A 25,763-nucleotide genomic window follows, 5' to 3' on the forward strand; every position below is an offset into this window, starting at 1 on the left:
GGAGCACTGGCATAAAATTATTAGGTGGAGAGACTTTATAACGGTGGCGTTTCCGATTGAAAAAGTCTGATACAAACAGCAATTTGAAGGTCTGATTCTGTGATCACAAGTGTTTCGTTATAGTTTAAATAAATAAATTTATAATCACATGAATTGGGATTATACAGTTTAAATTCTTAGTCACAGCAGGGTCACAGTGGAAAAGAGTAATTTAAAGCTGGAGTAAGAAGTTACGTATCTTGTTACCAGCCACTTGAGCACTGACTTGTTCTGAAAAAGTTAACCATAACAGACTAAGAATACTCCTGCATTCTGAAGCTTCTTGATGTCCTCTGTTAAGGTAGCCGTAGTTTCCCTTTTTTTCTGCCTTGTATTTGATTTTGTATGTGATCACATGCATTGCCTGATAAGTAGCATCTCACATGTATCCTCTGCATGAATAGATTTCTTCAAATTTGCTGAGATCCTCTGAAGGCAGGGTGTGTGCGTAAACCTGCACATTTGTGAAAAATTAATTAGAAGCAGATACTAAGGAAAACTCAGGTTTTTAAGAATTTGTATTTTTTATGTGGCTGGATCAGCAGATGGCAAATATGACTCAGTATAAACGTTACATAATTCTCAAAAATAAAATCTCAAGACTGTGCTCTAATTGAAAAGATCATCCAGAAAGCTGTTGAAGAACTGTACAGAGAATTGGGATAGAAATATCACTGGAGGAGACACATGCAGTACCCAGCAAATGCAGGAAGATGTTATGAATGTAGCGAGGCCCAAAACAGTCCAGTAAACCCATCAGCCTAGTGCCAAACAAAACTGCAAGAGCCAGAGGATTTAATTTCATTAGCAAATAGAGCAGAAAACAATTATTCTGTCAATCTGAAAAGTAAAAAGGAATTTAAGCAGCACTATTTAATGGAAGGGTTAAACATGGATAAATTCTAAGGCTACTGAAGTGAAGAATTCAGAACAGGGGTTGGTCTCTTTCCAGAGATGAAATCGATAGTGGACTGTAGTAAGAAAAACACGCCAAGTCTGAGTTGAATGTAAATGGTCAAACCTATTAGATCAGATTAACTCTGTTTTTTTAAATTTAAATTTTAAAAAAAAATGGGGTTTTTTGTGTTTTTAAATGTCTTACATTCTTTTTTCCTGGTAGTATCAAGACAACACTGTGGAGTTAAAAATTGTATGTACGATAAATACATTAACTAGACATAGAAAGTAGAAACATAGCTTTACATTTTGCAGCAGTTACAGATGAGAAAAATAATTTGTAAACCAGCCAGGAGATCTTTCAAAACATTGTATGCTTTTTGAGCTGTGCTGTTCCATACTACAGCAGAATTTTGATTCTATGATTTTAGTATTTGCAAAGACATTTTATGACCACTGCAGCTGTCAGTGTCTAAGTGGCATCACACCTTCAATCTCAGAATTTCTCTTAACAGTACATATGCTTTACCTTCTGTTTCCTTCCATTTTCTAAAATACCGGAGAAAGCAGTTAGCCTACCTAAAAATTCTTTTAACTGGTTTGTCATTTGAAAGGACTGGGATTGACTGCAATAAGCAGGGACTTAATATTTTTACAATGCAGCTATCACTTGGCTTTGTTCTCATTTCAGGGTGACAACTCCTTCATTTCCTCCTCCTGCAGCCTCCCATACTTAAAGGCGAATTAAATGGGTGTTTTCTAACATTCTTTGACTTTCCACTCTTTATTGCAGGAGCATGGAAGGGATATGAAAAACTGAGTTGCAAGTATTGAAAAAAACCAAATCTGTGATATTAAAAATAGTTGTATAGAACAGCAAACATACTAACATCATATTTCAGGACTGTCTATTATCAATTCTCTCATGTAAAGATATAAGGAAAGTCTTAAGATCCCTATTACGAATTCTGATGGATATTGTGAGAGCAAGCTCAAAATGCTGGAATGAACCATCCAATCAGTTTGGCAGTAGAAAATAAATTAGCATGAAATAGGTCTAATTGTTGTTCTCATATTTGTACACCCATGGTACGTCACAGATGAAGGCTGCAAAGTACCCAAGAGAAAATACTATTTCTCATGCACCCAGGTGGCAAGAGTTTTTCAGGCTTGGCATTGTCCTTTGCTCTTTATAGTATATATATAGTGTAAAAAAAGACACAGTGAACTTCAAACCACCATGACTAGCCTCGTGTTTGCACTGCTCATCTAGGACATATCTAAACATCAGGCTCGGAGGCCAAGTCCAAACTGGAGGTCTCAGGAGCCCATCTGAGCTCTTGAGGCCAGGTGTGAATGCCCATCATGTGTTGGTTCCCTGTCAGGATGAAACCCAGATGCACATCAGCCTTCCTCTGAAGGCCGCCTTTCCTCAGTGATGGGCTCAGAACGTAGATGGACAGAGTGGGCAGGTCCTAAATTTGATAACCAGGACACACCGTAATACTCACATTCTGCTTAGTTTAGCATTGAAATATGCAAAAGGACTTTAATCCTCCTGCACTGTAAAAGCGATAAAAACTTAAGGTACTAAACTTAACTCATGAGAAATGTAAGAAGAGTGACAACAGTGCTGTGCTTTCAAAAAAGCGCATGAATGCTTGGACTCATCAGATTAAGTAGAAGATGAAGTAATGTGTAAGAAAAGAAGCCATTTTTGGTGACTTATCCACAACAATCCTATCTCTGACTATACAGTTCTGCCTAGATCACATTTTCTGTAGGCACTTACCTGCTTTCAGGCATGTTGTCATGCTGGAAATTTGTAATGGAAAAGAACATGGAAGGAAATGGTCCCTTAGTGATGTTGCACAGCAGCAAGATGCTGTCTCAGCATTTGCACTGACCGACCCCACTACATCATTCTCATGTGCTCTGAACACACACAACAGCAAGAAATTAAACTATTATTCTGTCACGCAGACACTGACCCACAGAGTCAGCTGAACATACCATGGGAAATGTGCTGCATCCCCCAGAGGGCTGTCACATCCCACTGCTCAAAACTCTCAAGAACATATAGGCTGCGGGTTGTTTCTACACTGGAGGGCTGGGCCTTCAGAAACCAGTCATGGGATGGCACTGACAGTAAGTCAAATCCATCAGCCATGCCATTTCCAGTGCAACTGCAATTTTGCTCTGATGGCAGATGCTAAGGTTAACTGGTATATCTATACATTTCTTTGCGTGCATTACTTGTGTGACAGCAGGTGGGATTAGCAGTATCATTATTCATCCAATCCTTCTGCTCTGTTGTAGGTTTAGATCAGTTTGCTATCAAAATATGCCTATTTTTCATGCATTAGAGAGAAATGCAGAATCAAACGTGAATACCAGTTGGTAAGAGCAGCATGCTGATTAGATGCCCCAACCCAGCGTGTACTGACAGAACACAGTATTAAAGCTTTCCCTGTACGTACTGCTCAATGCACAGCTTGTTGCAATAAAAATAACTTGTTTCTACCTTTGATACATTGCAACCTCTTTTGGACTTTAAAATATTTTCCTCTTCTTGTTTTCTCTAAGACATGTGCAGCGTTGCCTACACATCAGATTTTGACTGCCTGAAAGGAAGATCACAGAAGTCTTAGCTGAAACGTTCTAGTGATGAGGGGCTGCAACTGAAAGTAAGCCAGCTGTCAGAACCGAGCACAAGCATTATCCTTGGCTCTTGACCAGCAGCATACAGGAATGCGCAGTGGGGGGACTGGTGTGTTATAAGGCAATACCACAGCTGGAGATATTCTGCCAGGGGTTTCCATTCAGTTTGTGTCTCTACCAAGAGCAGCTATTATATAGCTATTGTATTATATAGTGGCAAATCACTCCTCAGAATTTACAGAAATGGTTGAGCAAACACTTCCACATCATACGTCCTTCCGGTATGTTTATGCTTCTGGATACATCACGCAGACAACGTGATGACCAACAAGACAGAATGTATTTGAAATGTGCTGTCAAATGCGCAATGAAGAACAATCTTCCACTGATTCTCGTACTAGCTGTAATTTACCAAATCCTTGCAATTTCTAACTTAGATAATTTTTCTCAACAGAAGTGATACAGCTAGCCGAGTTTGCACTGGATCTTGGGCCTGGTCAAGTTTTTTTGAGTAAACATAACTACTGCTGGTGAAAAACTGGGTGACATTTCAACTACCAGAGCCTTTCTTTACAGGCTAATTCAAGTTACAGTCGCATAAGAAAAGGTTTTATTTTAAACAAACTCATAAATAAGAACTGCTTCTCTGCACCAGATTAAATTCCCCAAGGAGGCTGAAGGAACCTAAAATCTAACATTCATGAAATTAAAACAGTGAGGTGCACACTATTTTTTCGGATGGCCTTGGTAGTAGATGAGCGGAAGGTAGTAAATATGATGCTAGTAACTATTAAGGGGCTTGAAGGGGACTTTGGAGAACTACCGAGTCCGGTCTCCATGCCTGGCAAATTGGTAGGCATCTGGCTACATACAATAGTGAAGATTCAGTACAGGTTTTGGAGAAGCAAATCACATCTTGTATATCTGTTAGAGCTTCGGAGGAGTCAAAGAGCATATGGAAAATGGCAATTCAATCAATAAACTGTATGTACTTTCCAAAAAAGCTTTTGACAAGGTCCTTACTGAATACCTTTACAGAAACTAAACTGTAATGAAGTAAGAGGGATGATTCTCTTGCGAATGGACAATTGGTTAAAGGAGGGAAAGTAAAATGGAAGAACGGCCAGTTTTCACAGTGGCGAGAGGTTGTCAGGACAGCTGTGTATCTCTCTTAGGACCTGCACTGTCCAGCAAACTCATAAAGAATCTCTGAAGAAAATAGAAAGTGAAGTAACGAGCTTTTTAGCGAAGGAACACGTTTCAGAATAGCTTGAACTAGAACGGATTATGAAAGAGTACATCATGGCATTGTTCTAGCAGATAGTAAAATAGAAGGTGGAATTCAACATTGCCAAAAGAAAGCAATAATTTTATGTTGCAAAACAGGAGGGATTCCTCTTTAAAATTCCAAACCTGCTGTTACATCTCCTTAATCTTGAGTTATTTGGGCTATTTCTACGAAAATGTCCATTTAATGGTACATGGTAATCAAAATGGCAAATAAAACTGTTGGAAATTATTAGGAAAGGAAATGAGTATCATTATGTCAATGTATAAAACCATTGTGTTTGTCCTGTTTCAAAAAGACTACATCAGAATTAAGCACAATAAAGGAAAAGAGGTATAATCAGGTTTATAGTACAGCCTTGATATAGCCTAAATTGACATGGCCAGTTGAGCTTTAAAAAAATAACCATAGAGAGATATAATAGAAGCATCGTAAGCGGTATGGAAAAGGTAAATATAAAGCCCTTATCCATTATTTTTTCCTAAACAAGAACTAGGGAAATACAATGAAATTGGCAGGGGACAGGCTTTAAACGCATTAATGTATTTTTTCCATTCAAACATTTTAATTTAGAATAGGCTTAGCATTGCTTTGTATTACACTTAGTTGTGTGTGCTGTTACTCTGATAAATTGGCTTTTAGCATGGAGACTGCTACCTATACATGCACACTGATAGTAACACAGTAAAAGTAATAGATACGTACGCTTTGCTCATCATCTTGCTAATCAATCTTAACTCAGAATACTGCCTTTTGCAAGTGTAGTTTAATGTAGTCTTCATATGTAAGTTAAAATACAGAGATAATTGCTTACTATGTACATATACAACCACACAGCGATTCTGATGTTAAGGGTATTTTTGCTGTCTGCCAAGAGGAACAATTAATACCAGATCTGCCAGAGACTGCGATTTTGTGAAGATGATACTTGGCTGCTAGCACAAGATTAGGGCTCCTGACATATTTTATTCAGTTAGCCCAACAGTAAAAAGGTTCTTCATTCTTAATTACTTCTCCAAGCCCCACAAAACAACATTCTAGGGTATTTATTAAAATTTGAAAGCTAGTCCTGTACTGCCTAGGGAAGAAAATTATTACTTTTTGCATGAGAGGATGCATTTATGCAGTGAATTTCTAAATCTCATTTATCTCTTGTGTAACTGGATTACAGAGGAAAATATTAGCATAAGTAATTCATTTGCTAATGTGACATCTCTCTCATTCGCAGCCTTCAGACAATGCAATAGATTTCAGTTAAAAATAATAATTGGTGAAGTCTATGGATAAACCAGCAAATTCATTTGATTTATGCTTATCATTTATCTGAACCAAAGATGACTAAAAAAGCCCTGTTAATTTTAATTCACCAGCTAAGTTAAAGCTCTCAGAGGCAGAAACATACACAAAAAAATATTAAATGCAAGACAGATGTTTTAAGAACACAGTAGCATATTGACCTACATCAGAGCATCAGTAGCAAAGGTAGCAAAGAGGATTACAGGAATATCAGCATATACATGACACTTTTAACTGGAGCTGATTCAGCAAAGTACATTTAGGAATTAATCTTTGGATTCTTTTCTATAGGAAGAAAACTTTACAGCTATTTGTGATAAACGTTCTATTTCCATATTCTCTTAAGAGGATAGAGAATACACAGACATACTCTGCTACGGATATGCAAATAGGTTGGCATCATCCTAGAAAAAAAATGCAATAATTAATGCAAAATAATCTTTAATCAATAATTAACTATACCATAAACTGGAGCTAAAAAGATCAACCTCCAATAAAGAGATAGTGTAACAGAAGTACAGGAAACTGTATTAAAGCTGGGTGAATCGCTAAACTAAGATGAATAATTCAACCAGGAAAATTCTTAAGTCATCTAAATCTGATAACTGCTGTGATGAATTTTTTTACATTTGTTTCTTGCACACCCCTGAACCTGCCCATGCTGTAATTTCTTGAAAATAGGTTTTGTAATGGCAAACTGGTAAGCTTCTGTGACACTACTATTTTATCACATCATTCCTTTTTATGGTGAAGATACCATAAAACATTTTTAAAATTGAAACAGCAAAATATGGAACGGCCCAGTTTTAGTTTGATATTAACATTTCATCAAACTGCTGCTTCCCTAAGCAATATCCCGGTGAAGACACTGCTCTGTGTTAGCCTAATACCTTTTTATGATGTGGTTTGTTTCATCACCACCACCACTTCAGCAAGGGAACAATTCGGATTTGGTGTAGAAGCCAAGTCAATTTCTTTTCTTTCAGGTAGGACTTCTTACATCAAATCATCTTTCCCAGTTATTTTGAATCTTTTGGTACATTTTAAAATGCACTTGATCTAATACACATTGTGTACCCACATCTTCGTGGCATCTAAACTCACACCACTTGATTTAGTATCCAGCATGGCTTCATTTATTGTGCACTTCTTGCCACAATTTTTTGTTCCATAAAAATTCTCCTCACCTTTCTTTTCTGCTTCCTTCTCCTCTTTAATATGACTCCATATTTCTCACAGGGAAGATTACCCTGTTAGGATGGCTGTAGTGAAAACATACATCATGTTTAGGACACGTTTGAGTTACAGCTCTGCCTCATCCTTTTTTAAGTATGTGTGGCTTCAGTTATCTTCAGCCAGTATCTCCACCTCCAGCGCTTCAGTCCCAGATTCTTCTGGCAGGCCTGTTTCCAGTGGAGTTCAGGAACGGTGAGATCCCACAATATCCGATAGAACTAAGCCCTCTGTTATTAATAAATCTCACTTTATGTAGGTTCTCCTAATTGGCATAAAAAGTTTCCGAGTGTCCTTAAAGTGAAGGGACATCAGCAAAGTGGGAGATTCTGGCAGCGATACTCTAATGGCAGTTTGTCAGTTAATAACCAACTACTACTAGCACTACGGTGTTGCTCAATGTACCAGTTTTTGTCACCAAAAGGGGGGTGGGCGGAGGGAGGGGAAGGGACCTGTTACTGCCTAGAAGTCACAAATTGCTGCTAGGTAAAAATCTTGCTCTTGACTCACCAGCTGTAGATTTAAAGGCAGCAGTGTTGTTAAGGATGAAAGCTGTTCAGCCAGATAGGAACAAGTTTTTGTGAATAAGATGCTCAGAATTTGTTCTAGTGTTTTTCCCTACACTTATTTCAAATACTCTCCCTTGTCCCTCTTCCCTGACAGCAGTGACTTACAGCAGCTAAATAGGGGACATGTTTCGCACAGCCAGAAGGTGAAGGAGATTAACTCTACATTGTCTTTGCCTGCTGAAACATTTTGTCAAGTTCCATTTCAAGGAGTCTTTTTAAATCTTAACATTACGACTTCAAAGGAATACTCTTCTGTTGCATAAGTCGAAAATGCTTCTGATAATGGCAAAAGAAGGTTTAAGAACCTCACCACTCAGGTCATGGCCACTCTCAGATATATCTTCAGATGAGTAAGAGCTGGAAATTTAACTTGCAGTTTTCCATGAGAATTAGATATCGCCAGCTGTTAGTGATTTGGAAGGATTTAGAATCCAGTTAAAGCAACTAACTCTGATACTGGTTTAAAAAAATTCTCAGTGACTGTTTGCAACTTACCATATTTCTTACATTGCTCCTGGGTAGGTAATGAAATGCTGGAGATGATATATTTTTTATAATTTTTTTAAGAAAGCTGTTGTATAAATATTTTCAAGTACTCAAGAAGTCTGTAAATAGATTTATTTATTTTTTGGCAAATACTGCAGAACTATTGAATCTTATATTTTAGATGCAAATGAGGGAAAAATGTTTTGAGAACTCTTCCTGCTAAGTTTCACCAGAGAAGCCTCATTTCTATCCCAAAATCAGTTCAGGTAAATGTCTGTGCTTTTGTTGGTGTCCAGTATATTGTCTAATTCTGCAATGCATTCTAGTATGTGGCATTACAGGATGAGGATGACACCTTAAAAAAACCTCTCCATCACACTTATCCTGAGTAGCAGTCTCCTATTAGAAATAAAATTAAAAAATAAGTGGAAGGAATAAACCACATTAAGATTCCAGAGGAATGAAAAGATACCTGCTTTCTATGCTATTTTCTCTAACTATCTGACAAAAATAAAACGACCCCATTCCTACAGTAAATTTTATATAGATTGCTCTTCTCTCTGCTTAGTCATTCTGCCTGTAAGATTTTTAATAGCCAAACAGGATATGAAAAGAAATTATTCCAGATCACTTACCACACACACTATAGTGTTAACAGTGTTAATATAAACTATCTTATTAGATTACCATCTGGTGAAAGTCGGTAAGGTAGAGCATTTGTAAAGGATTAATTCTAGCTATTCCCAAAGATACACAGGAAAACCCTATATATGGTCCTTTTATTAAAAATGAGTAGAATAAAATCAGTTTTTTTCTAGTTACCAAGGAAATCGAACAAATACATTGGTAATATCAAGGTAGAGTTGTTTATCTCTGCAATGATAAATTTCCAGAAAGCCAGAAAAATTTCCTGAAGTTTTTATTTTAACAGATAATTATGAAGCACAACAAATAAACATTTTACTATAAAAGGGCCAGTCTGTAAAAAAATATGGTTTTAGAATTTACTTAAACCTAAAAGAGGGAACAGAATCTTTATTCCAACAATGTTCAGGCAGTTCATATGATTTATTTAAAGAGGAAAAATTAATATGCTGTAAAGAAGGCAGTAGAACAAAGATAAGCTATCTAAATTAAAAGTGAAAAAATAGTGATTTAAAATCGTGTTATGAAATGAATCATCAGAAGTTTATAAAAACTGCAAATTGTATCCTGACATTTTCTAGTTTAATGGGACTGTGGATGAGTGAAGGCGCAGGACGTACCTGTAGCCACGAGGAACTGAAGCCACAAGTGACTTCTTGGGCTGCCATCTAGCGGCGGCGAGGAGCGGACAGCCCTGCTCGCCGTGGTTTTATTCGCGTTTAAATGACTGAACAATTCGTAATTCTGAGAACTGATTACGCACTGGTTTTCTTATTAGTAAAACATTAACGATCATATTCTTCAATATGATAATTCTCATTGCAAAGGTATTTTCCAGTGCTCAAAACCTCCAACAGTTACTAGAACAATATAATTACACGTGACACAAGTATTTATGACAGTTGCACCTTCCACGGTAAGCGTACTGAGTTTGCAGAACAATGTGAAGACATCCAGATTTTTTCCACAGGTAACTTGTTTAGAGACTTCTTTACTGAGCACTTCCTGGCTGAGACTACCACTTCTGAAGTGCTCATTTGTTCATGCATCTCTGTCAAACGTTTAAAATACTTGTCAAGTAGCTAACTCAAATAAAATCATGGTGGTTTCAAATGTACTCTAACCTAGAACTGCATTAACCAGTTCATGCATCATGCTCCCCACACTACCAGCTTACTCTCACAGAAGATCAAGCATTACTCCTTATCTCACAGACCTTATAAACCAATCAGCATTTTCAGTGATTTCTTACCTAGCTGTGATGCATCTTAATTTTACTTCCAAAATGATGCTCTCAAATTCTTAGACAACATAAGATTTAATACTGAGATTACATGGGGAAAGCTTTAGGAAATACATATACTCCGTTTCTGCTCATATTAAAATGAGTGATGATGACAAAAAGAAAGGCAGGAGATAGCAAAGAAATAACAAAATACAGATACTTTAACGTAACTAGCTAGGTATGACTTGGGAATGACAGACAAACCCAAAGTGACCTTTTAACAAAGCTAATATTTACCCATTGAAGTAGCTGGCAATACAAGAGATTCATCTCTTTGGGATGCAGAAGTTTCCCCTTTGGGAGAGAACACAGGTCTATCAAGAATTTATTTCATTTTTGAAGACTCACTTCCTGCAACTTGTTACGCTAGCATGTAGTGTGACAGATGCTTGCAAGATGTTCTATAGAATTTGAGAAGCTGGAAGTTACAAAAAATTTTTACATACTGAAGTGTTCCATAAACACCTTTCGTAATTAAAATTGTTATTTTTTTAATATCCAAAATACACAGTAGCCAATAAGCAGATATTAGTAACCAGACAATTCAAAGGCATAATGTCTAACCATTGTTTATACTCATTAAGCCATTTAAACTGCTTGAAACTTGCATACCTCCATGATTACTTGACTAAAGTGACAGGATTGGCCCTCTACATGCAATGAGGAGACCATCAGATTTAAATAATTCACTAAAATTTCAAATGGAAAATAATTTTAGAAATGTGAGAGTTTAAAGGTTTTATATAAGAATGCAAAAAAATACATAGAACTGTAACTACACAGCTTCTATTTACTATTGATCTTAAACTTTATGCTTTTTCTTAATTTGATTGAGAAACACAGCTTTGCTCCTCCAACACAATTCACAGCATTTTATTATACCTTTTTTCCATCCCTTAATACTGATTAGCATGACCTTTGTGTGGCTCATTCTTTCGCATTCCATCTTGTTAATAAGAAACACAAGATCAGGAGGTACGTTACCACAAAACTACACAGAACGCAGCTTAGTGCGGATGGCCGGCACCATTCAAAGCCACGTGTCTGCCTCAATACATTAGAGATGTGCTTCAGCACTTCAAAGCCTGCTGCTAGGTTCACAGTGACAGGTATCTTCACTGAGGCAGACAAAATGGGGCTGCTTCAAAAGCTAGTCAGCAAAAATGGCACAGGTTGGAAGGAAAAAAAAAAAAAAAAAAAAAAAAGGTAAGGTAGTGTCAAAAAAAATTAATAATTTCCCTACTGGGAAGGATGAATTAGTGGATTTCACAGCAAGTACCCACAACTTCTTTCCTACTTAACATAGCAGCAAGGTCATTTTCTGTTCCTACAATAGATAAAAAGACACTGATTTATATAAACAGCCAAATCAAAATCTGAAGTACTCTCTAAAATTCGCAGATAGCAACAGTGAGCTGAAAATCTACTTCAAGCATTTTTTGATGAATGTTTTACGAACTAGACCAATACAAGCACATTTTTTATATAGAAACTATTTTCTCCGTTACTTACCTGAAATCTGGTCACTGCAAGGAGTTTGCTTCTGCAATAGATTCACACACTTTGTACTCTTAGAATTGTAGATGCTTGATATAGTCTTGATAAAGTCATCACATTCCCCTTACGTTTATTACGAATAAAGGTAACCATTATCATGTCTGACTTAGGAAGTGTTCTGTAGCTAGCAATTATCCTTTAGAGACCGATTACGATCCCAGTTTAAGACTCCAAGGCAATTCCTAGGGGAGACTATACAAACAGACATGGCTCATGGGACAAGGAAAAGAAGAACTTAGGCAGAAAAAACCCCAAAAAACAAACCCACCAAAAAACCAAGGCAGCTCCCTCCCAGCCAGTACCGTGGTGCCCTGTGCCCACAGCCACGGTGGGTTTAATCCAGGGACCGGAATAGCCTTTTACAAACAATTCCGTAAGGCCACGAAATTTAGATTTAAAATTGCCGCTTACCAACAAAGTTAACAGTTACTGCGAGAAATGGAACAGTTCATGCCATAATGAATCAATGGCCTTGCCTGGGAAAGGGCACAGCCCCATCAAAGTGAGCTAAGTTGAAAGCTTTATTAGACGTTAAAACAGTATTCCTAAACAGCTGAATGAGTAGACCAGTTTAAGTTTCCCCAGAAAATATAAAATAAAACTTGGTAACAGTTTGCCTGCGAGACTTCTGGAGTCAGTTTTCTGCATATATTGACATTCTCCAAACGCTGTTCCATTTAGATCTTTGCAGAATAAAAGCGGCGATTCATTCAAGAAGCTCTACTGACGGTACACATTTCATATCTAGGATTTAAAGAGGTTATGAACACTAACACAGCCCTGAGAACTAATTAAGCGTTTTTATTTAATCTGAGGCCTTTAATAGCTATGTTTAGTATAACCTGTTAAGGCTTAGTTTAACTTTGTACTTTCAAACATCAATAAACTAACTCTCCCTCTGCATTTTTTCAATAGAAAAACTCATTTCTGAGCAACACAGTACTATCACTTGGTAATCTCAAGTCCACAACCAAACACACTGATCTCTTCCGAACTGATGCTCGTAACTGCAAAACCGCCATGAAGTAGAAATGTACCCAGTTATAATGAAGTGCTAAAAAGCGATACCCTGAATTTCAACATCTGACTCGCTGATTTGGGTTGTTGGTTTGGGGTTGGTTTGGTTTTTGTCAAAAGAAGCAGGTACTAGCTTGTGCAGTAATAAAGACAGGCATTTCATATTGCTGTTTATTTCTTTTTAAAAATTAAACAATTCTCAATGTATTATTCCAGCGACATGCTACTAAGCATTCTATACATTCATTTCTTCAGAATAATTCTAACTAGATCTTGGCAGGGATAAACTGAGTAAGAATTACTGACTTTAATAGTACCAATCAGAATTATACCAGTTGAGAATCTGGAAACCTCCCCTGAATCTGACACTCTATTTGTGTGAAATTGGACTACTCATACTTAATACTGTGTTGTCTTAAATACCTTTTAAAATATAATTCATTTCTCTATTAGAAACTGTTGTATGTGTATTTTTTCATCTTATTCAGAATAAGATAAACATTTCCATGGGCATTAAAGGGAGTTTCAACTAGGATTTCATAAGACAGGCTTTAAAATAGTGCCTGAACCAGTTCTTCCACAGAGTTCTTGATTAAAATCTACATATTTTCAAAAACTGTTTTCAGCAGGGTAAATTATATGTCCTTCAATAAGTTTTAATGAAAACCGTTTTAATTAAAACGAGTTTGACAGCCTGAATATGCAAAGTCAAACCACAGGATACTAAGTATTTTTTGAGATTTGTCTGCATGTCTACAAACAAAACTTCCCTCAAATATCCCATGGAGCAGAAACAATCGTGGTAGCAATTAAAAGATTTTCAGTTGTCAGATTCAAGGTCACTAGTTAAGTTATTCGGTCATTTTTACTTCTAGCAAAACCAATCTCTTACAGGAATGTATCGTTTTGTACGTCATTTCCTAAATTGTTCAGAAGCACACTCATATTCTCTATTTTACAGTGTTGTGCTTTTTTAGTTTATTCATCTGTACCATTTTTTAGCTGAAAATTATTGTTCACTTTGTACATATCACCCAAGATCTAAACTGTATAATTACATTTCATGTAATCTCACAATTTCATTGGGTAATTAAATGATTCTCTACAGCTTTTTTATCAAAAAAAGAATATACAATTAATGAATCCCTGTAGGATTTTTTCCCCCTCACAAGCATTGAAATTACTTATTTAAACACATTGGACCAAATCCTTGGGCATGTCTGAGGAGTTGTGCAGAAATCAGACATGCATGCAAAATGATTCAAAGCTGACCTTTCACAAAGGGCTGGATCCTACTGCAGTGCTATATCCTCATCACAGAGAGAGGAAAAAAAAGTGAATGTCTAAATTACATCAGCTGTACAGATGGAGTGGACCTTCGTGCAGAAAGAAGGTCCAGCAGTATGCCCTCTTAAATTCTCCAGCATTTACTGTTGCATTTTAGGAGTTCATATGGAAAGGGTATATGGAGCTTAATAGCACCAAAGGATTATTCTTAAAATCCTCCGTGGGCAAATTACACTGAATTTAGGGCCAGTTTAGGGCTGGTATTTTAATTTTCAGCAGCTATACTATTCTAGAGGATCTAGCCCATATCATCATAGTGCAAATGTAACCTCCTGCATACATACCTTCTAGTAATAATAAAACAATGTAACCTTAAACAGAAGTACAATTTGTTAATGAGGTGTGGTACATACTACTCAGTTATGCACCTAGGCACCTTCTTTCATTGCTAAGCCATCCACTTTTTTCTGAAAACATTTAAAAAATAACATCTCCTTTGATAATATTAAAAGTAGATTATGTGATTTTTTTTCTTCAGTAAATTAATAAAGTACAGTATAAACTGATTTTTCCAAAGTCATTTCAGTTTAAAATGGGCTGAAAAAAGTTACAATGTTTAATGATAATTTCAGAATAGTAACTAGTTCACAAACATTTTGTTCACGATGAGAAAATTTCCCTGTGACAAAAAAAATAACCGTGTCTTCCAGCAATTTACAAACAGTATTTTAGATGCCACCATCACCTGACGTTCTATTGATGATGCCTTGTGCCAGCAGAACACTGTCCTACTGATGATCAACATTCATCATCTTTATACGATGAAGCAGGGCATCTTTTTCCATTTGGACCTCAGCAAGAGCCATTTTGGCTTTGGCTAGTTCCTGTTTAAGACATTCATTTTCTTCAATAAGCTGAAAGGATCAGGTGAGAAAAGAGCGTTATTAGTACTCCTGCATACTGACAACTTTCTCCATTAAATAACTTTTAAAATACCATACGCTCACATCCATTGATGAGTACTGGTTTGTTGGGGCTGAGTTAATTGCGACTGGTTCCCAGTCAATGAGCGTAGAACATGGAGAGAGTTGATGCAGTTAGCTCAAGAGGCAAGATACACAATGTTTTAGCTATGCCATTTCCATTCTAGAGTGAACTGGAAATGACACCAGCTTCTGAGCTCCAGGAATGAATTCTTACGCAGTGGAAAAAACAGCCGAATTGATGTGTGGGTTCTGTCACCATCAATTAAAAATCCACGTATGACTAATAGATTAGCAAGAGCCTGACTTAACAATCTAGTCCTTTGTCTTTGGCAGTTGTGTTGTACAGGGATGAGGGAGAAGGAATTTACTCCTTCATAAAACTCCCTCTGATATAAAGGAGAAGGTTTAGTCTACAGTGTATTATTACTGTCTTTAGAAAGCAGTATTAAATTTATTTTGCATGCTGAAGTACTGAACCATACTATAATATCCTTAATTCTTATTTTTCACATCTCAAACAGATTTCTAAACAGAAGTAACCCCCAAGCCCACTCCCAAATAATCTAACAATTATGATGATTAATGATTGTAACATAACTGGGGGGGAAGTCAAAAGGAATTCTGAATACCTCATTTTTAAGGAAGTCGGCTGAGTCCCTGCTTGATTTAGAAGGCCTAGGAATTTCACAAGTAGTCTGTGTGGCTTGGTCCTGTGTTTTATGTCCAACAGGTCCAGTTGCTTGCTGCAATGCAGTACTTGAATTCTTCATCTTTGACACATCATTTAGTCTTTGATTGTCTATACCACAGAAAGATACTTAGGAGTACTGCTTAGGCAGTTGTCTTTTTTTTTTTTTCTTTTAAGTTTGATTCTCATCAGCACAAAATTAAAACCGCTTAAACAAATATACTTGTAATATTAAGTACATTTATATTTATCTCCCAAAATCAAATTGAATAATAATAAAAAAATATTAAAAGTCATATACGCTCTTGGAGGAAGAGAGAAAGGAAAGGAGACATGAGAACCAGCAATACGTAGCTTCCAGCTTGAAGGAAATTATCACATTTTTGTACCGACCAACATAATCACCAGAGAATATGCATTTTGAATAATCAGAAGTTTAAGAACTATTAATATTGCTATTAATATACTGTCTCCAGGTCCTAATGGAATCTGGAGATTGCATTTACATTTGAAGACACAGTGAGATAAACACCTGCAGGATCAAGTTTTTAAATCAGAAAATAACTTAAATGACTTGCATTAAAGAAACTTTCTAGAATTTATAACTGAACTGTAACACCTGTTGAAATACACTGTTGAACGTCAAGGGGAAAAATAAGGGTCATGGTTCTTAGTCTAAAAATGCTCTGGATTGTTTTTTCTCTTTTCTAAACATTTCCTTATAGACAAGAGTTTTCTGTTCATTATCCCCTCCTCCCACCACAGACACATATGTGAGGACTCAAAAATGTAGCACTGCAGATACATAAATCACTACTGTGCAGACAGCACTTGACCTACGTCTTTGAAGTCACTGTACCTGAGCAGTCCGTGACAAGAGTAGGGATCAAAGCACTTCAGCAAAAAGAGGAAAAAATATGAGCTGAAAGAGAGCTTAAAACTCTGTATTTTCTCACTAAATTACTATTTCTTCTTGTTTAGCACAAAAATATGACCAAAATGCATTGAACATCTTTAAACAGTTGAACAACATATTAGATAATATTGAGAGATTAAAATACAAGCGAATCATGCCACAGCATACCTCTGAGAAGTCTGGTCCATCTTTGCTATACCTTCCCACCAGGTAGGTCAAGAGGGCATTAAGATCAGCCTGAACCCTCCTCTTCCTCAAGCCATACAATACATCACATATTGTTGGAGTAATGTATTCAGGACTTGGATGAAAGGGTGGGCGCACCCTCTGCAATTCTGTGAACATTACCAAACTGAAGGGTGTCTGACACACTGAGAGGACAAGGCTGTTTCAGAGGAACCTGGACAAGCTGGAGAAATGGGCTGACTGGAGCCTCATTAAGTTCAGCTGAAGCCAGTGTGAAATCCTGCAGCTGGGAGTAAATAACCTCTTGCTCCATTACAGGCTGGGGACCAACTGGACAGAAAGCAACATTGCAGGAAATGACCTGTAGGCCCTGGTCAACAAGACAACTTGTCATGAGTCAGGAGCGAGCTCTGACAGCAAAAACCAGGCACATACAGGCCATACTCGCAAGGGTATAGCTAGCAAGATGAGGGAAATTGCTATGCCCCTATACTCAGCACCAGTGAGACCACATCTGAATACTGGATCCAGTTGTGGATTCCCTAGTATGAGGAAGATACTGACAAGCAGAGGACCACCAAAACAGTCACAGCCACGAGGACATGATGTACAAATGAGGGGCTCAGAGAGATGCACTTGCCAAATCTGGAGACAAGAAGGCTATGGGGTAATCTTAATGCTGCCTTTGCCTACCTAGTGGAAGGGTAAAGAGCAGATGGACCAGACTTCCCTGAGGTGCTTGGCAAATGCTCAAGCACCTCTGTCTTGAGGTGGCAGGACAGGAGGCAATAGACATAAGCTGCAACAAAGGAAATTCCAATTAGACATTACCAAAAAATTAACCATAAGGGTGGCCAAACACTGGCACAGATTATTTAGGGCAGGTTGTGGTATTGCCTTTTTGATGCTTACAACTTGGCTGGACAGGGCACTGAGCAACTTGATCTAATCTGCTCCTGCTTTGAGCAAGGAGGACCAGATGACCTCTAGAGGCTTCTTCCAACCTAGATTAACTCTACGATTCTTTGACATATCTGTGAAAGATGACAGTAGTTCCAGCTCCAAATGTATTGCCTTGTTACAAGTATTTAGTATTTCCCCACACATGTAGAAAAAAAATTTAAGTGTATATGTGTCTCATGAAAATTACAAAGTTAAATCACTGGTCAAAATACAAGTCTTAGCAATCCCAGCCATGATCTGCCAGGACACGACCGAAACACACGAAATAAAAACTGTTACTTGTACTTCTCAAACAGTCTTTTGTTTCACAATATTCTCTATTACTATCTGTAACACAAAACCAGAAAGACAACAGGTAACCACCACCTTGGTCATCTATAAAACAAGGCAATTGCTTTGTTTGGTTTGTAGTCAAAGGAACCTTAGGCTTATCATGACATAGTGATATGCACTGGTGAAGCAGATCCTGATGAAATTATATGCATATTTTTATTTCTTTCAGATTGATTCAGCTCTGGGTTGTTATCACAGCCAATACACTATTCAAAAATGTAGCTTTCCTCTATGTGACTACACTTAATGAATTAAGGTATATGGCAACACAACTTACGCAAATTATCATCAGTTATCTTTTCATTATTAGCCACATGTCTGCAGAAAGGGAAGTATTAATAACAATTATAATATTACAATATCAAGGTGCAGGAACATACAAACCTCTAATAAGAAAAGAGCCATCATCATTTCTTTCTATCCAGAGTATGTCAATATGTAGTTTTATGGGTACCAGCTCAGATGCCTTAAGATTTTCACGTGGACTGTCATCCTAAAAAATACAAGTATTCAAAAATCAGTTTAACAGCAAATCAAACCAGCTAATTTAAGATGTGCAAGTAAACATAATTGAATTTAATTAAACTTGAAAGGGAACATTTCAGAGTAGAATTTTCTAATGGGATCTCCACTAAACTTCTGCTCCATTTTTTTTTCCTGGTGATCATATTAAAGGCCCAAATTTACCTCTGGAGTAAGTCTGTTGAACTCTATATATACAGTTTGACTACAGCACTTCAAAGTATTTTTACAGACATCTCAGATTATATCCCAACTCAAGACATTCTTTAGCTTAGGAGCTCTCAGAGTCAGAGATAAGCAGCCTGCACTATATAGTATCTGATCTTCCCTTGAACTATTTAAAGACTGAATGGGTACAGCTATCATTCTTGAGCTGATTTTGTCTTTTTAGAATTTAGTATGGGATGACACCAGCTGCAGTTCAGTTATATTACTGTACTCAACAGAAGAGAAACTTCACAAATTACTTCTTTTGGGGTCTCCCCAGGAAGTCTTCATAGTTCATGATCCCTATCAAGGAGAATAGCACAGCCAGTATGATCAGAAACTATACATTATCAGCATTAAGGCATATAGCAAGAAAGCTCATTAAGATACAACTGCCAAAGTTTCTTGAAATAGTACTGAGATTGCAGTAGAAAATGCAAAAAGTAAAATAACCTTTCTTAAATTCTTGTCCCCCATGAAACACACTGCATCAAGTCTCATACAGAAAAAAAAGAATATACTGCATTGAATAGGCAATGCAGTGTAAATCTGAACCGTATTTTCTTGCTCTTTTATTACCCAACTCTGTAGAATTGAATCTTCTGTATGTCAAATTTGCAGTTTGTCAACTATCATGAGCAACTTCACCATGACTTGTGCGCACTGCTGAGTGAGCACTTCAGTGCTTTCGCTGCCAAGCAGACTCTTATTGCCAGTTTATTAATGTATAGTCCCCACCTCAAACAGCTGCTTTCTCATGAACACTTGTCTTACGTCTGCCTTCTTGCCCATAAAACAGCACAATCTTGGTTTTAAATTGAAATGACTATGTTAAGACTTTAATTCTTGCATTTAGGCATTCACATTTGTGATACATTGAACTCTTGAGGCACAGATCTACAGCTCTTACAGAAAGTGCTTGTGTTACTCCTGTAGTAGAAACAGCCTTAAAGCAGTGCCTAAGAGTCCTCAGGGGATGGAAAAGCCGCATCACAGGAGGGAAGGAATACTGATGCAATTTGAGTAGAACACCATAGAGAAAACAACCGCCCTTCCAGTCAAGAATGATCTTAGCAGAATCAAAGTCTTAGCCCCAGATGCAGAATTGAAGCCGCCATTCCAGTCCTCACTTTGTTCAAAGTTGATATGGGTGATTATTAATTTCCAAAGCAATGTTATAATTATATTTACATTTGGTTTTTTGTTGTGCCATCCTGTCCTGCTGCTGTCGTGCCAGCCCTCCACCCACCCACCCCTGCCCCAAAAAGCATCCTTATCTTTATATTCAATGGTTGTGCAGCACAGAAACACACCATCTCCTTTAAATGTCTGAAAGAAAATCCCCTAGGACACTTGAGCAGAAGTGTCCTCTTAATGTTACTATTTTAAGTTATGCTAGTGAGAAAAGCTTGCATTATTTAGTATCTGTTTCTAGGTAGGGCAGAACATGAAATCTGGGTTCTAAGAAACAGTATTCAAGCGGTTTGAACTGGAATCCTCATAACCTTTTTCCTTCTTTGTACTGAATTGTCATTGCAAGAACCATCCTCTAAACAGGAGAGAGAATTAACCTCCAAAAATCTGTGTTCTGCAATTAGAAAACCACTACTATGCTAAGCAAAAAAAGCCCCACCAGAAAAACCCACATTGTGCCTCTAGGAACTTGGTACACCTTACCTATAAAACTCCCACACACTGTCACTCTACAAGAGAGACTCGGAGAGGAGGAAAAAAGTATAAAATATTAATTCATATAAATAGCTTGGTCATGCAGAAAACTCCCCGCTAGGCATACCTCAGAGCTAACCAAATCTATGGATTTTTAAATTGTTTTAGTGTTATCTAAAGACCTTCCAGAGCACGATAGCAGTTTCTTTGAAGTTAGCTGTATCCAGATTAGTAGTTTATCATCAAAGAAACAAGAACACCATTTCTTTAAAGCAGCCACATAGCCCATTGTTAACATACTTTTAAATTAATCCTTGCATTAGAAACTTTTATCTTCATAGGCATCACTTCTGCAACAGTTTCATCTTCTAGAAAATGCTGAATGTTTGTGAGGGAAGATGTTAGAAATTCAGCACTGAAGTTGTCTACATGACACTGAAGAAAACCATTTTTTACAGCCAGCAGAGAATGTATGACAGCACTAGGCCCACTTTCCCATCTCAAACTAATCTCGGGTGATGAATTAAATGGTCCAGCCACAGACTTACAGTCAGAACCTGTTGCAAAAGGAAAACAAATTTGCATTAGATTTTTTTGCAATGTACAAAAAGGCAATTACAATGCAATTACTTCTACCTCTATTGTCCAACTGATCTTCCAAAAGTACTTCAGAAGTAGTATCCACAAATTACAGCGTTGCAAAAAGTTCAGAGCAAATTTCTAAGTATATCACTTCAAAGTACTACAGAGAAATAAACAGTACAGACAAGGACTAGTACCTCACTATGACAACAGAAAAGGATAATGGAGAAGTATCATCATCCACAAAAAAATCTGTTTTCTCAGCGTCTTGATGATGGAAAAACAATTATTTTTGCATACTTGTCCACTAACTCTTTCAATTTTAATTCAGAATAATATTTAAGTCTGTTCACTCTCTCAGGAGAGTGGGTATTGGAAAGGCAGAATTTCCTGACTCAGGAACTTACTTGGTAACAGGCAGGAACATAAACAGCAATGCAGTAAGAGGAAGGACATGACCACCATTATTTGGGTAGCAGTGGATTTGAACCTTCAAAAACCCCTAGCTGTTTCTTGTTAGTTTCAGTATCTTTAACCAGTAAGGACAACAACTGCAACATTCAACTAAACAGTTCTAAAAATAAAATACAATATTTAAGGTAACCAGACATCTGGGGGAGAGACCAGGAATTGGGGACATGGGACAGGAGAACCAGTATCCATTAGTTGTAGAAAAAGGAAGGTTCACCACCAGAAATAATTACCCTGTGGGATTCTCAAGTCATTTTGTCACTATGATGGCTGACCTACAGAAATCATCTGTATGACAAAAAGCATATTCACAGTAATTCACAGTAACTATATTAAGAAGCAAACACTGAAACTTGAAAGATAGCTGAAATCCAAGTATCTCAAGTAAAATCAACTGAATTATGTCAATTTATATTAGTAGAGCATCTAACTGTTAACAAATTTCAGAAAATTAAACAAACAAAAAAACGTTTCTTGGTTTAAATTCTGGTTCCCTCAGCAAAGTCCAACATTTACAAGCTCAGAAATTGGAAAAAAAGAAGTGGATAAAAATAAATTTAACGATGAAGCAAGACTTCCTTTTTCTATTTTTGTTTCACTAATACTACTCTTTCTCTTCTCCCCATATTACTGACATGCAGTTTACTGTAATCTCCCCTTCTTGATCCCTGCTTGTGCATCTATGAGCCATTACCAGACAGCTGAAGAGAAGGCGTACAGGAAGCCTACTAGCAGCCTTCTAATACCTGCGATGAGGTTACAACGCCAGAGCTAGCGTCTTTGTAGTGGTGCTTGTCAGAAGGCTGAGAGACAACAGCTCAAACGGCAACAAGAGAGATTCAAACTGAATGTAAGGCGAGGAAAATAAAGCAGTGGTGCAGGCTTTCGATAGAGGTTGTGCAGTCTCTGCCCTTGGAGGTCCTTTCATAGGCCTGACAGGATGAAGCCCTGTGCAACCTGGCCTGATCTCAGAGCTGACTCTGCTTTAAGAGCAGGATTGGACTAGAGCCATCTTGACATCGCCTCCACTCCTCTACCCTCAATTATCCTGTGATTCTATGAAGAGCAGGTTTCCTCTCTGTTGGCTTCTTTGCCGTGTACTGTAATGTTAAGTAATAATGCACAATGTATTAAATGCAGTGTACTTTACCCCTCCATTTCAGAGAGCCTACTCTGAATAATCTGATGTAAGCATACTGTGTTTTTCTTTTGCAGTCCTTGGGCTGCAAGTTACATTTGTTCTCTTCAGTAAAGCTTATTCTGGATGTCTCTACATAAAGGAAAACCATATTTCACAGAATCAGCATTCCTTCTGAAATTACGCATTTGGTATACAAGGCACTTAATTAAAAGTTCTAGGTGTCACTGCTGATCACTTTACATTTGCAAGACACAAGCTTTTTGATACATCAAGTCTCTACAGATATACTCAAGAATCCTGTTAAAGACAAGACATTACAGCACGTGAACATGTCTTTAAAAGGTATCATTAGTATATTGCTAATTACTATTGCAATGCTATTACAACTGTTCACAGCATTAGTATTCAAGGATTCAGGTTCTTGATATGCTAAACCAGACTGAGCACTGATCAAACCCCTACAAAGTAGATGACAATTCACTAAGTCACACCGACAGCATGCTGGGTCAGATTCATTCAGAAACTTAGGTCAGCTTTGAGTGAATAAAAGTTATGCAGATTAGGCAACATGTTCACACTGAAGTTACAGCAGCCTCGCAACGATCCCTTTTGCATTCTCCCCAATTCTTGTCCTCAAGATCAGGATCTCTAGATCCTTTTCCAGGCAGGCTCATAGAGCATAAGCTGTCTTTATGGACAGACAGACTTTCTGTGGTTGCAAAGCTGCAAAAGTACCACATGCGCTTCGCCTAGTCACTGGCCAGCAGACCTAGAGTCAAGCCCCAGGGATCCGCTAGTTACCAGTCGCAGCAAGTTCTCCACCAGACCTAGGAGGAATTCCTGTTTGCTCTTGGGAAACAGTAGTAGGGGAATGTTACCTGTTCAGTTCCTCTTATGCAATATGTGATACTATTTTTAAAAACTTAAGACCCAGCCACTCTGAGATGCCTCTGGAACCTTCAGCTGTGGTTTATAAAGGGCCTAAAGAGAATCTACAAGATGAAAAGGACATTGGGGCAAAACTGGGTTTGGTCCAGGTTCCTAATAATTGGAGAAGTGGGCCACATCCCTAGTGGGGATGCTGATATGGTACCTAGAAAAGTTAAACACCTATGTTCCTGGACAACGTGCTTCCTCTGAGAGGGAGCCAAACTAAGGAAAACAGACACATGCAATGCTTATGGATACCATGTATAATTAAACATGCCATCTCCAAGAAAACTGCTCCAGAAGAGTACTGGGAACCAGGTTTTGAGCAGTCAGGAGCAACTCTTATCAGTTTCTGTTTTGTATGTCTGTTTTAAAAAGAAAAAAAGAAGTGGGACAAGAGGAGGAGCGAGAAGGATAATTAACTTTCTATATTCATCCCAGAAAACATGCAGGCTAGTCAACCATTCTAGACCAAGTGCAATCAGACACATATAGCAAGAGACAGTAACTTTATTCAGGTAATACTGCCTCAATCTGAATATAATACAGGTCTGAAAACTGTAATTTCAATTTTCAGTATAGCATGTGACAGACACTGCCTGGAGCTACAGCTGCCCGACAGAGTAATTAATTTGTTTTGCTATCTGTAAATTAATTGGGTTCCTCTTTCTGTATGGTGCCCACCTCTCATGGATGACTTAGTGCAGCAGTACAGTCCGGGCATATGCACATATCTATTGGCACTTGAGTCTGCGTAGACGAACAGATCATCAGTCTGGGTTGACAAGACCAATGGGAAGAAGTGTAAATGAACATGAGAATCTTCAGACTCTGTTGTGAACCAGAACCTCTCCATTTGCTACCTCTATGAACAGAGGTTTCCACAACACTAACAGCCATGAGTCCATCATTCAACCCTTCCAATGTTTAAAAAGTGCTAGATCTCACATTAAAAGAAGAAAAGGGGTGGCGGGCAGGGGGGGGCGGCAGGGCACACTGCAAGTATCAGCTACCTTTTGTGGCTCTAGTCCAGGCAGAAGATAATTAGCTACCAACAGTCCTTGAGAGGAAGGGCAACTCTCCAGAAGGGAGAACAACAACCATTCTGTCCAGTAAATCTCTGCAACTGGTTTGGGAAACTTTGTTTCCCTCAAGGATCTATAGTCTTCCCACAAATACAGAGAAAGAAAAAAGCAGTATGTGCCCTAAGTATTTCCAGACCAGAAAAGAGCGCCTGTGTCATTACTAGAAGAATCCACCGAAGTGTAGAAAAACAGTGGGGAAAAAAAGCTCACATGTTCAGCTTCAGCCCTCAAGTCAATCGTGGTTATCTTACAGATAACTAAAAGAGGCACAATTCAAGAGAGGATGGAATAAAAATTGCATTAAATAATTCAGAAGTGGCTATGAGCTGCTCTTCCCTTCTCTTCCAAGCATGACAAGGTCTCAGCAAAAGCACTGTCCTTCCCAGAGTACCTCTGCCATACTCCATGCTCTCCTCTTTTGTTACTGCTGCCAGGTAAGATTTGATAAAAGGCATCATACTGCAGCCAGCCCTGCAGGAAGTACAGCAGCTGCCACATTGCCCTCAAACTTATTCCAGCTATTAGGCACACTTTTCCATTTCTACACCTACTGCATTAACAGTATAGTAGGTTTTAAATCGTTATTTTTACACAGAACACCTTTGTAGACTGTAATTATGACTTGATTTTTCATTGCTCTGCATGGCTCCTCAGTTTACTGGTTACAATTCTTAATTCAGGACTTGGCGAAGTTTTATTAAAGGTCTCTTGGGAGGGGTTGCTTTTACCAGGATATTTTCTTAAGCTTTTGCTCACTCAGTCTTTTAGTTATATTTTGTTACCATTATCTCATTTAAATGGTTTCTTTCCTTTTTTTTTTTTTTT

General features: G+C 37.7%; 1 protein-coding gene across 4 annotated transcripts in view; it reads right to left on the reverse strand.

Annotated features, from left to right (window-relative positions):
- Nucleotides 1-12,459: 12,459 nt before the first annotated feature.
- Nucleotides 12,460-25,763, reverse strand: part of BLTP3B (bridge-like lipid transfer protein family member 3B) — a 61,681-nt gene continuing 48,377 nt past the window's right edge. For 3 of the 4 annotated variants that reach the window (XM_055711327.1, XM_055711329.1, XM_055711330.1), the window contains 4 exons: nucleotides 21,030-21,286; nucleotides 18,717-18,825; nucleotides 15,876-16,045; nucleotides 13,119-15,174 (listed from right to left, as the gene is read on the reverse strand). In XM_055711327.1, the coding sequence (XP_055567302.1) occupies nucleotides 15,049-15,174; nucleotides 15,876-16,045; nucleotides 18,717-18,825; nucleotides 21,030-21,286 (662 nt within the window). In that variant the 3' untranslated portion in view covers nucleotides 13,119-15,048. Of the gene's footprint in view, nucleotides 12,701-13,118; nucleotides 15,175-15,875; nucleotides 16,046-18,716; nucleotides 18,826-21,029; nucleotides 21,287-25,763 lie in introns of those variants that run through there. The other variant, XM_055711328.1, reaches the window with a different exon arrangement.

The sequence above is a fragment of the Falco cherrug genome, chromosome 5 (assembly GCF_023634085.1).
Source record: "Falco cherrug isolate bFalChe1 chromosome 5, bFalChe1.pri, whole genome shotgun sequence".
NCBI classification, from domain to species: Eukaryota; Metazoa; Chordata; class Aves; order Falconiformes; family Falconidae; genus Falco; species Falco cherrug.